Source organism: Podarcis muralis, chromosome 12 (genome assembly GCF_964188315.1).
Source record: "Podarcis muralis chromosome 12, rPodMur119.hap1.1, whole genome shotgun sequence".
Lineage (NCBI taxonomy): Eukaryota > Metazoa > Chordata > Lepidosauria > Squamata > Lacertidae > Podarcis > Podarcis muralis.
Window position 1 is genome coordinate 48,615,160 of NC_135666.1, and position 12,685 is coordinate 48,627,844.

General features: G+C 40.8%; 1 protein-coding gene across 1 annotated transcript in view; it reads left to right on the forward strand.

Moving 5' to 3' along the window:
• Positions 1-12,685, forward strand: part of SACM1L (SAC1 like phosphatidylinositide phosphatase) — a 38,138-nt gene that overhangs the window by 11,831 nt on the left and 13,622 nt on the right. The window contains exons 2-10 of the mRNA XM_028749892.2: positions 1,240-1,337; positions 2,865-2,939; positions 3,537-3,664; positions 4,217-4,366; positions 5,121-5,180; positions 7,105-7,138; positions 8,447-8,548; positions 10,963-11,048; positions 11,381-11,467. Of these exons, the coding sequence (XP_028605725.1) occupies positions 1,240-1,337; positions 2,865-2,939; positions 3,537-3,664; positions 4,217-4,366; positions 5,121-5,180; positions 7,105-7,138; positions 8,447-8,548; positions 10,963-11,048; positions 11,381-11,467 (820 nt within the window). The remainder of the gene's footprint in view (positions 1-1,239; positions 1,338-2,864; positions 2,940-3,536; positions 3,665-4,216; positions 4,367-5,120; positions 5,181-7,104; positions 7,139-8,446; positions 8,549-10,962; positions 11,049-11,380; positions 11,468-12,685) is intronic.

Below are 12,685 nucleotides of genomic sequence, written 5' to 3' on the forward strand. Positions count from 1 at the left end.
CTCTCCATAAGGACTGCTGCGCTCTGCTGCCCAGGAGGACTCTCCTGTGAGTGTCTGAGGGCCCTGCTCCTTCCTGCCACTCACCATAATGTAATTTAGTTAGGTTATTAGCATGTGCCATTCTGAGCAGAATGTCTTTTTTCTTTTAAAGAAAGCGTTAGAAAGCAAATACACTTAAAGTAGATTTTTTTATTCTTGGTGTCTTACTCTGAAGTGATATTTAAACTACAGACTTCTTAACTCATATTTCTCATCCACTGTGGTTTCTCCATTTAGTTGCGTGTTTTGTGGTATGTCCTGTAATTTGTATGTTCTGCCCAGTGCCCAGAACACATGGCGAAGTATAGGAAGAAGAGAAGCACAATGAAGCATTGGGAGATGGACTGGAAGGTGCAGAGATAATTCAGTTACATCAAAAATTGAATGATGCAGGATATAAAGATAATATGGCATTAGTGACATAGCTGAAAGGAGTATGCAAAAACTGGTTTATAAGAACAAAGGTGAAGTTAGAATAACGTTATGTCAAACCCAAATAACTGATAATAAAGGGAAAAATTGGAGACATAATAGTTGAAATGTATAATACAAAATAAGATTTGAAAGAGGGTGAAGTATTGCTGAATAAGATTTTGTAAAAGGGAACACAGAAAAGGGAGATGTGAGGAAGTCTGGAAGGAGGGTTATGAAAATAACATTTAAGAAACTGGTTTTTTCATGTTTTTATTTCTCTTTTTCATGTCTTTTTTCTTTTAATTTTGACGGGGTTTTTTATTGTATTGTTTTTTTCTTTTTTGGTTGTTTTTGATTGACTGTGATGATGTATTTTTCTTTGGTTGTGAATGTGAAGTTTGCTTTATTGTCTAAAACTTTAATAAATATCTTTTTTAAAAAAAACCATAGGACGTTGCCTTATATGAACTCAGACTATTGGTCCAACCAGCTCGGTAGTACATTTATGAAGCACTCTCATGGTTTCAAACAGAGAGTCTTTCCCAGCCATACCTAGAGATATTGGAGTTTGAACCTGGCACTTTTTGCATTCAAAGAAGATGCTCTACCAGTACAGCTCTTCCCCAAACCGGAGCTTTTTACTTCCTGCCTTTGTTTACTGTCTTGCATAATGGGTATATAGCTTTTCTTCCTATGGGTGATCGTGATAAGAATTCCAGCGAGCCCTAGTATTTTAAAGTGATGTTGCTTGTCTGGTGGTGATCTTGCACATTTCTTGCATTTTAGGCACATAACGCCAGAAAGGTTTTATGTGGAAGCTTGTGATGATGGAGCCAATGATGTACTTTCCATTGACAGAGTCTCCACAGAGGTCACTCTTACAGGTATTTTTCATCATCACTTTGGAAATACTGTAGTTTAGCCTTAAATTATTTTCCTTTAAGCTACACAGTAAATTAGCCAGCAGCCTGAAAACCATCACAAATCTGGCTCATAAACCCATCAGTTATCCTTCCTCCTTCGTAATACTATATCTGTTTATACATTTCTTGACCGATCAAATTTATTTTCATTTGCCTGTACATTCTAAAATTTTAGTGTGTGTTTGTGAAAACTATTATGTATATTCAAGTTTCTCAAGCTTATATTCAAGCAATGAGCTTTGGAATAGAAACGTTTAGGAAATTCTGTTTATTGTGTAGCAGTATATGAATCCAGTTGGCTTTAGCTGTACAAACACCACACTTCCTGGTTGCAATACATCTCTAGCTGAAGAAACAATTCAATACTGAATCAATATTTGGTGAAGGAAGGAAAGAAGCAGTGATGACTCAGAACTTTTCTGCGTTTACGTTTTCCCTGTACATATCAAATGTTGGCAGGGATGCTCCATGGTAGAATAATCTTAAAACCTGCTAGGCGAATTTTGCTTCCTGTCAGCTCTTGTGGAACATCTTTATTTATTTGTTTATTCAAAAAGGTGATTTACAGTATCTGATATAATCAGTTAAAAGCATATACAACATTACAATAGCAACAACGGCAAAAAAGACCAACCAAAACAAACAATGAACAGAAACAATGGAATCCTACCACTCCACACAGCCACTAAAAAGGGAGGTGGGACCTAAGAACAACAGAATCTACAATTAAAAGTAATTTCAAAAATCTTTGGTACATTACATTGATTTCTGTCATATAACTGTTGTGGCTTCCGCCAAAGAATTTTAGGAATTGCAGTCTGATGAGGAGGTAACAATTTAGTTAGAGATTCCCAGACCCACTGCTGAACTAGTAATTCCCTGGGACTGACTGTTTAATTAAACAGTCAATAAATATAGTTAAACCTCTTAAACTAGGTGGTTCTAACATTCTACCCCCCCCCCCCGGCTATCTGCATACTTTAAAAGCAGTGGCATTGCTGCATATTTTTGATTTCCTACTTTCTGTTGATGGTAATAAATCATTCTCCCTCACCCCCCATCATTTTCCTGGTTGTGTTTTGGTTCTTATGACTCCGTAGCCCCCAGTGTTGATGGTAATTCTTCTAAAATAAATGCACCTTTCCATACTCACAAATCCTCTGCCGAGACTTTTACCTGCAGAGACAGGTAAAAATGTTGAAGCCAAGAACTGCCAAATACAGCACTGATCTTAAGGCTTCAGTAAATCAAGTCTGTATTGGCGGGGGGTGGGGAAAAGAATCTCATCTAATGTGTGAATGATTCCAAATTCATCTAATAAACATTAGTGTTAGTTCCATGTGTTTAAATTTTCAAGTTTTTAGTTTTGATCTTAGTAATGTTAAACTATTATGCACACAGGGTCATTTAAATCTTATTGTGTTTGGCTGCATGTGATAGATCTAATACTGGTATACTGAGACAGTAAATCCTGTTTTTCCTTTGCAGTTAAGAAAGATATTCCGCCTTCAGCAGTTACCAGGCAAATATATGGCATTTTGGGGACAATCCGTCTAGTGGCAGGTATGAGAATTTCAGTTATGAAGCAGTATTATTTATGATGTCATACAGGTATTTTGAGATCTTATAAGAAGAGCCTGGTGCACATTCAGAATTGTTAGGTGGTACCACTCTGCTGGAATGTCATCATTTCAGGCTGCACGTGTGGCAATGCATATTTTGATGTTCCCTCTTTGTGTTTTAAGTCTTGCTTTATAAAAGCAGCACATTAAGTTGAAGGCTCAGCCACAGTCCGTCTCCCCCAATGATGGTTTTTGAAGTGAAAGAGCATTTGTGGTTGGCTATTTGGCAGTCTTTGGGAATGGCGATTTGTGATGAGTACATGCAGCCGGAATATCGTTTAAAAACCACAGTGTCCATGAATCTCCTGAAAACTGGTACATGGAGCAGTACAACAGAAACATGCTTCGTCATGTTTTGCGGTAGAAGAGAATTCCAGCTCTCAAGATTGTGGTGGTGATGACAAACATTGTAAACTACTTGAAGCAAGGCAGGAAGTTCAGTGTCCCTGCCAACTTCCCTGCTTCCTTTTTGCTAGATCTGCCTTATATTAGTAGAAGACAAATCAGTATTGCTAACCAGAGTCCTTCTGTTTTACAGGCACGTATCTTATTGTAATAACAAAAAAGAGAAAAGTAGGTGAATTTTTCAATCATGTTGTTTGGAAAGCAACAGACTTTGACATCCTCTCTTACAAAAAGACCATGCTACATTTAACTGATATTCAGGTAGGAATAGATTTGGTAATAGAAACACCTTTCGGCTGCTTTGAAATATGTTTGAGATGAAATGAGCATAGATCTCTTTGTTAAAAAATATGACTTGTTCAAGCATTATTTTTATGAAGTATTTTTATGAATTCAAAAAAGGCGGGGGTCCAAAGGGACACTTTTTCTCAGAGGATACCTTCTCATTGCAGCATGTTCCTTTCACTGTAGAGCTGCTTCTGAAGGCCAAGACAACCTCCAGAACAGAATTTAGTGCAGTTAAGAGGATAAAATTGATGCATGCCCATTCCTTCTTGCTTGCACGCAGAGCTGCTGTTAGGAGCACACAGTGTTCTTTTACTCCTGACCATAAGTTCTTAACTCCTCATAAACAGCTGTGCATTGGTATGGTGGAATTGGGTTATATTTTAGCAACAGAATGCCTTATCTTGAAAAGAAGAACCTTGAAACACTTTCTCTGTGAGCTCTTTGTCGGATATTGTAGGAAACTTGTATCCACCAGGAGGGGAAATTAGAGAGAGAGTGGCAAATAATGCTTTCCCTCTTTAACAGTTACAGGACAATAAAGTCTTTTTATCCATGATTAGCCATGTATTGAGTGTGGACGGATTTTATTTCTCTACGACATACGACTTAACGCACACTTTACAACGGTTGGCTAATACCAGCCCGGAGTTCCAAGAAATGAGCTTGCTAGAAAGGGTAAGAAAGGATACAGTTTATTGCCAACTAAATATATATGTATATATACACGCACAAGATATGTGTCTTTCAGTGCCTGAATGATAGCGTGTTTATTTAAACTGTAAATGGAGACTGTCGGGACACGGGTGGCACTGTGGTCTAAACCAGAGTCTCTTTGGGCTTGCCGATCAGAAGGTCGGCAGTTTGAATCCCCGCGACGGGGTGAGCTCCCGTTGCTCTGTCCCAGCTCCTGCCAGCCTAGCAGTTCGAAAGCATTCCAGTGCAAGTAGATAAATAGGTACCACTGCAACGGGAAGGTAAACAGTGTTTCTGTGGTTTCCGTCACGGTGTTGTGTTGCGCCAGAAGCGGTTTATTCATGCTGGCCACATGACCTAGAAAGCTGTCTGTGGACAAATGCCTGCTCCCTCGGCATAGTCGCCTTTGACTGCACTTAACCTTCCATGGGTCCTTTACCTTTTAATATTTATTTAAACAGTAAAAGTTGCAATGTATTTTTATGTAATATCCTGTTTACAACAAAAGCCATTTGATCTTAAATTTAGATTGATAGTTTGGGAATTTATTCTGCGAACCACTGATCTACCACCTGATTTGTTTTACTCTTTGGGGAAGAGAGGCATGTGTGTTTCTTTAATTGTTAGATGGTAGGGGAAAGGGATTTGCTTACTGCCACATTTCAGGAAAGCATTGTCTGAAAGCAAACAAGACCCTTTATGTTTAAAATTTACCCTATGATGCAACTCCTTACAGGCAGATCCTCGGTTTGTATGGAATGGGCACCTCCTTAGAGAATTCGCTGCTCAGCCAGAGGTAATGTATATGCATTTTGCTGAGCATAATCTCCATAATGTTGAAGATAGTGAAAACACAGCTATAAAAGTTGGCCTGCTTTTGGGTTCATGTGACCAGAACAGCTGGTGATAAAATGCGAAGTCTTTTATGGTTGTAGCAAACTATATAGTAATAACTGTTACAGAAACCAATAGCCTTTATTTTAAATGGAGCAGAAACACTAGTGGTTAAGCTAGTTGAAAAAGACCTTAATAAAGCGGGGGTTGCTAGGCATCTTTCCCAACCAAATGTGTTTGGCAATCCCTGGTTCAGAACTTAAATTTGTCAGCCATCCTCCTATTAAGACGTGTGTAGAGCAAATTCACTCAATCAACGTCTTGCACAGCTCGATAAGAAGAGTCCTCAATTATGCATGCAGGATACAGTTTTTACTTGCCAAGACGTGGTATTAATTCCTCGCAGGTCAGCTAACCACCCTAATTCCTTTCAGCAGTGAACAGGCAGTAAGCAAGTTGCTAATACAGTGTTTGCCAATGGATCCGGATGAGGTGGCTCCCAGAATGTTGCCTTTACAAGAGATACTACAAATCTCCCTTGAGATGTCACAGCAGCTGCCGAGAGCCAAACAATTCATTAAGACTGTCGACTTAACAAAATAGCAGCTTGTGAAACCGTTAGTGATGAAAACAACCTCTTTCTAGCCTGCAGCTTTATTATCAGTTGCAGGGGGGAAAACCACCTATTCTGTGCTCTTTATGTTCATACAAATGCTTACTTCTGCAATTAGCTGCCTTATGGTACGATCCAACAATTAACGCTTTGAGCCAACAACATTTAGCCACGGAGCAGATAGCATTCTTTACCAATAGCTAAGAGTTGCAAAGTCCCTGGTTGAAGTTTTGCTTGAGCCATAAGTTTGGTAGGTAATAGGAAACCTTTTCTTAAACCAAGAGCTAGTGTAGCATTGTAGCTAAGAACCTGAGCAGAGAATTGGGGAAACTCTTAGTCTAAATTTCACTTCAGAGAGAAGAAAATGCAAGCATCAAAGCCACTCGTTTTATTTATTATTCCATTTATATCCCACTTCTCCTCCAAAGTGCTCAAGGTGGAGTACATATAGTCGTACCTTGGTAGTAGAATGGAATCCATTCCGGAAGTCCATTCGACTTCTAAAATGTTCGGAAACCAAAGCGCGGCTTCTGATTGGCTGCAGGAGCTTCCTGCAGCCAATCAGAAGCCGTGGAAACCCCTTCGGACATTCAGATTCCAAAGAACGTTTGCAAACTGGAACAGTCATTTGGGATTGCAGCATTCGGGAGCCAAAACATCTGAGTACAAAGGCGTTCAGGATCCAGGGTACAACTGTAGTTACAACTAATGTGTTTTTAAAACAGTTTCATGTTACAAATCCCATATCTTATAACATAAGTTCCGGAAAATAGGTTCCTTTAAGGAATGCTTATTTTTGGACTTTGAACAAGACTCTTCCCTTGTACATCCCTCTTCTGTGTAGGTATAAGTTTATTTCTCTTGCGTGTGAGAAAGAGTTACTTTGCTTTGCCCTTCCACATTTTGTCTGCCAAATCTCAACTTTGGTAGGAATATGTCAGGTGGCCTTTTTCTTTCCATGCATATGCAATAAGGAGTAAGTTCCATCTACCTTGCAAGGTGGTTGAAAGGATACTGAAACAATGCATATGCGAGGGTCAAAAATCTAAAGCATGGTATAATTAAGGTATATTATTGATCCGTGTGCTACAAGCAGGTGGCATTAAGCACATACAGTGTGAGTACAGAACATTCCACTGTAAATAAATGTTGTAAATGCTGTATTGTTAGTTTGTGCAAGTTCTGTATTGGTTAACATTCCAATGTCCAGTGCTTGGGCAAGTCTTCAAATACTCAAATATGGTGGTTCAACGATGAAATGTTTGTTTTACAGATCCATAGGTTTGCCACTCCAGTGATGCATGGATGTATCTTTTCATGATTCTGTCACAATTCGATTAATATTTAGAGCCTTGGCAGAGTGCTGCTTCCACACTAGTTCTACAAAATGAGGTACCTGAGCAACTTGAAGGTGGAAATGCCAAAGCTTTTTAGCATATACAATCCTGAACACCTCCTCTAAAACATCCAACTTCATCCTAAAAGCTACCCCCTCCAAAAACAACAACAACATCCAGGCACTGCAGGGACTGGGAGAAAAGGAGCTGGCTGAGTAATACTATTTACTGTTTCTTGACTAGAACATAAAAAAATTGTGCTGTTCAGTGCCAATGTAAGAAGGGGTCATGATTTGTGTTTAAGATATTAGCCGGTGAGACCAAAATGCTGACGTGTGGAGTGTTCCTGTTCAGTGCTGAGCCAAGCCTTCTTCCATAAAACTCCATTGCTTTTCATTTCTAATCCCCACTCCAGCTTTCAGTTGGCTTCCCGTCCTCTCCTCCAAACAATTGACCAGCATTACATGGCCATTCAGTAGTGTCCATTGGGTGGGTTGGTTGGTTGGTTTTTTGGAATGGGGTGGGATGCCTCTTAGGGTTTTTCTGCAGACTTCCTGAACTTTGCAAGTATTGTGGGATCCCCCAAGCATGGTTGCGCCACCTGCTTCTGTGTGCATTGTGGTATTTTGGCTACATAATATGCCCTTGGTGTTCACTTTAGTTAGTGTGTGGGTGTATGCACAGTGCAGTAAATACTATTTATCAGGTTTGGTTTGAAGTCCCAACATAATGACTTCTTCATAAAAATGTCACTTTTTCCCTACCAGTTGGAAATTGAGGGGAAATGCAAATTTCTCTTCCCCTCTATTCCTAACAAAAGCACCAAAACTCCCCCAGTATTTTTAATCATGCCTGCACTCATAGATATTAAGTTGCTTGCTCTTAACTTCAGTGTTAAGAAGTTTGAAATAGAGAAAAAATGTGTTCTCCATGGATTGTATCCAACATTGACTCTTAGCTGATGATAAGGTTCCCATCAGTGGAAAGGGGAGATAAGCAATTTTTAGTGATTCACTAAATCTGCTCTGGAGTGTCCCACAATCCTCTGGAGCAGATCTGGAAGTTCAGAGAAGAGGGAATACCTGAACATTGCCTCTCTCCTAGTTCAGCTGATGAAAGCTTTACTGTCAAGGAAGTAATGGTGTGTGTTCCAGCTCTGTGTCTGTATTACTGTATCTCAGCCATTCTGAGAAAGGTTGGCGATATCGCTCCCTTATCGGATTTACTGTTGTTGTCAATGTGCACATGTGTATTCCTTAACACATCTCCTTCAATCAGTTATTATCATGCACTCTTGTTCCATTAATGGAAAATATTTTGACTGGATTCTTATTTCCCGAAGAAGTTGTTTCAGAGCAGGCGTGCGCTACTATGTAAGAGGTAAGACACATGCACCGCGAATGGTTGTTAGTAGTGCTACCTTGGTGATGGGAAGGTGTATATTATTATTATTATTATTATTTATTTATACCCTGCCCATCTGGCTGGGCTTCCCCAGCCACTCTGGGCGGCTTCCCAAAAAATATTAAAATACTGTAATACATCAAACATTAAAAGCTTCCCTAAACAGGGTTGCCTTCAGATGTCTTCTAAAAGTCTGGTAGTTGTTGTTCTCTTTGACATCTGGTGGGAGGGCGTTCCACAGGGAGGGCGCCACTACCGAGAAGGCCCTCTGCCTGGTTCCCTGTAACTTGGCTTCTCGCAGTGAGGGAACCACCAGAAGGCCCTTGGTGCTGGACCTCAGTGTCCAGGTAGAACGATGGGGGTGGAGATGCTCCTTCAGGTATACTGGACTGAGGCCGGTTAGGGCTTTAAAGGTCAGCACCAACACTTTGAATTGTGCTCGGAAACGTACTGGGAGCCAATGTAGATCTTTCAAGACCGTGTTATATGGTCTCGGTGGCTGCTCCCAGTCACCAGTCTAGCTGCCGCTTTCTGGATTAGTTGTAGTTTCCGAGTCACCTTCAAAGGTAGCCCCACGTAGAGCGCATTGCAGTAGTCCAAACGGGAGATAACCAGAGCATGCAGCACTCTGGCGAGGCAGTCCGCAGGCAGATAGGGTCTCAGCCTATGGACCAGATGGAGCTGGTAAACAGCTGCCCTGGACACAGATTTGACCTGTGCCTCCATGGACAGCTGTGAGTCCAAAATGACTCCAAGTCTGCGCACCTGGTCCTTCAGGGGCACAGTTACCCCATTCAGGACCAGGGAATCCTCCACATCCGCCCGCCTGCTGTCTCCCAAAAACAGTACTTCTGTCTTGTCAGGATTCACCCCCAATCTGTTAGCCGCTATCCATCCTCCAACCACCTCCAGACACTCACACAGGATGATGCATAAGGCCAGAAATGACTCACTGAGTGGCAACGGACTGCTATACTAGTTCCCTGGCAAATGAGTCCCTGTTGCTTACCAGAAGGGGGAGGGGCAAGGAGGTTGGTAGGGTGCAAATGCTCCAGCAGAGCCAAACCAGTGCTTCTTGCTAGTGCATTTGCACCACACCTACCTCCCTGCTTCTTTTCCCCTTCTGGTAAGCAACAGTGACTCACCTGCTGAAAAGCCAGCATAGTGACTCCTTCCCACTTGGCGAGCCACTTCTGTGTAAGTTGCCTTGAGTGGGACAGGCCCCCAAAGGCAGCCTTGTTAACAGGATGAAACTGTTGTTGTGTTTTACCACATACTATGCAGATTTAGTTTTGAAAAGTTCTCCAATTGCCTCTTATATCTCCACACGTTGATGCAGATCCAAGTTGCTTGTGTATAAAAGTATATCTCTTTGGAGGAAGGAAAATGCACATGTAAAAATAAACAAATCAGCAAATATGTGTGTGTACACACACACAATCAACAGGCAAATACCCATTTACACGGGGGTTACATTCCAAGGCAAAGCCTGTTTAAGTAAAATTGCGTATATTGGGAACACCATTGAAAAAGCCTGCATTTTGTTGAGGGATCTGAGTAATCCCAAAATATGGATTTAAGATTGTGTGAAAAATGTTTTATTTTCTATTTTTATGTCTGTGGTTTATTCTTTTATACTTATGTGATGATAATGTTTAATTGTGAAAATTAATATAAAAAAATATTTTTTAAAAAAGCCTGCAAACACCCTCTAAAAAACACCCTTGAAAAACAAAACAATCCACCACAGTCTCTCCCTCCAAACTGCCTTGTTCAAACACAATTCTCTACAAGCCTCAAAGGTTGGTGGTGCAAAGGCTTATGGGGTTGCTATTTTTGTGCCGTTTTTGCCCCTTTTTATACCAGTTTGTGGTGATGTGTGTGTGTGCCTTGAACACACATAAATGGGGGAGTTTGTCTGTATAGTTGCTGTTTGTCCCTCCATGCCAAGTGCAACTCAATGCAGCGACCTCCCCCCAACCACCTTGGAACAGCACCCCTCACAATTCTGCAATTGCTGCTATTTAACAAACTGTTTTTGTGAAACAAAAAGCCCCAGTGGATACAGAGAGCTAACTGCATGTTTTTTTCCGTGGATCACGATTATCTTCTTGAAGTGGATTCATTGGTGGCGAAGTATCTTCCACTACTTGTCTTTTAATACTTGGAGAGCTGCTGTACCCAGTAACAGAAACACACTGCCTATGCAGCATTTTATGAATGCACAAAAATGCAACATAAATAATCCTCTGCAGGACACGGTGTCCTATTGGAAGTTCTTGGTTTCATTGTACTTGAAGTTTGCAGAAATGATGAAATGGAAGGATGTGGATAATAAGGCTTTGAGCTATAGGCAGTCAGGTATGACTCTGAATTGCTTAATCTCGCAGGTATTGATTCTGAAGGACATGCGGCAAACTTCGTGGAAACGGAACAGATAGTACATTACAATGGGAGCAAAGCATCTTTCGTTCAGGTACGTTTATGAAATTTCTCAACAGCCCTTCATCAGAAAGGAATCAAAATGAACGATACAATTAAGGGAACATAGTCAAATGATAATTTAAAAGGAGCACAGGAGACAGCTTGAAAATTTTAACCAAAAGCCTGGGTGGACAGATCAACATTTTAATCTGGTGTAGAAAGCCCAGTAAGGTTGAGGCCCTATATTTTGGTTTTTATAACTAGTCTTTGCCTCTACCCTCTTAATGCAAGTCTGCTCAAAGATGTGATGCAGAGGTTATTTGGGAGGTTGTGTTGGTAACATAGCATTGTATGTTTCACTTTTCTGTTCCATTTGTTTTCCAGACACGTGGATCAATTCCTTTTTTCTGGTCGCAGAGACCGAACCTCAAATATAAACCAAAGCCACAGATCAGCAAAACAGTAAATCATGTATGTTTTATTTATTTTTTTCCTGTCCATCTACAGCGAGGGTTTAATATTAATATGGTGCTAATGGCTGTATGCATTTGCAAAAATCCCTAAGGTGGTTGCTGTTCTTCCGCAGAGTGTTTTTTCCCTAAGGTGTTCCTCAATATGGTTTGAAGGTTTGCTCTTGAAACAGCAGTCCTCTCATCTTCAAAGACAGTCCTTAATTTTCCCTGAATCACTCTATACTGGAGAGGTTTTTTTTAATCCAAGAAAGCTTGGGGCCAGTCCATAGGTCAAGAACAGGATGGCTGGCGTTGCCTCACAAGGTCCTTTGGTTGGGAATGCCTGAACCTTGATGCATGCCAATTACCAGGCAAGAGTGCCTGGTAAGACCAAGACCAAATACTTGACCGGACCATTTAATGTGGACTCAAGAACTTTACCTGCTTAATTGTTTGCTCATTGAAAGGCTAACAATCTTTTGAAAGCAGCAAGTAGTTTCTGGTTAATGCTCCAAAGGTGATCTATAGGGCTGGGAGATACATCATTGTATTGTCCCAAACTGGTTTGAAATCCATATTGGTTTCGTAATTTTTGATCTGGCAGTATATTGCAAATCATCGTGTGTGTGCGCGTACCCTATGCAAAAATCACAATGTGGTAAAAACCATGAAGCCAGCCAATGCCTCCACATAGCTCCATCCTTATTTTAGGTGTTGTGAAATATCAGTATATCATGATGTTTAGCTGCTGATGTATCACGATGTTGAAAACCAGATATCGCCCAGTCCTAGTGATCCGTTCCAACAAAGAGCCGTTGGGATGTTCTTTTGTGTAAAAGCACATTAGTTAGTGCCTTAAACTGTCAATAGAGCTAGGAGTTCAAAATCAAAAGATTTCCCCTATTGTCTGTCTTTCTGCCCCTGCCCCTGGGCCGACAGTCTTCTGTTTGGCTCAAGGTGTTACACATCAACATCAAGAGAGGCAGGGCAGGTATACGCAGAGCTGTGGTGGTGGCGGGGAATAAAAAGCTGTAGGTAGGCAGAGATGGTTGATGAGTCTTCTGGCTAATTTCAGAATATAACAACAATGAATGCATGATCTAACATCTGTAGCAGTCATGAACATGCTGCCATTTGCTTTTAACTCTGCACAGCTGGAGCTGCATATTGAACCTTTTTAATATTCCTTTGCTATGTTCACTGAATATTGAGCAAGTCCTCCCCCCCCCCCTTTTTA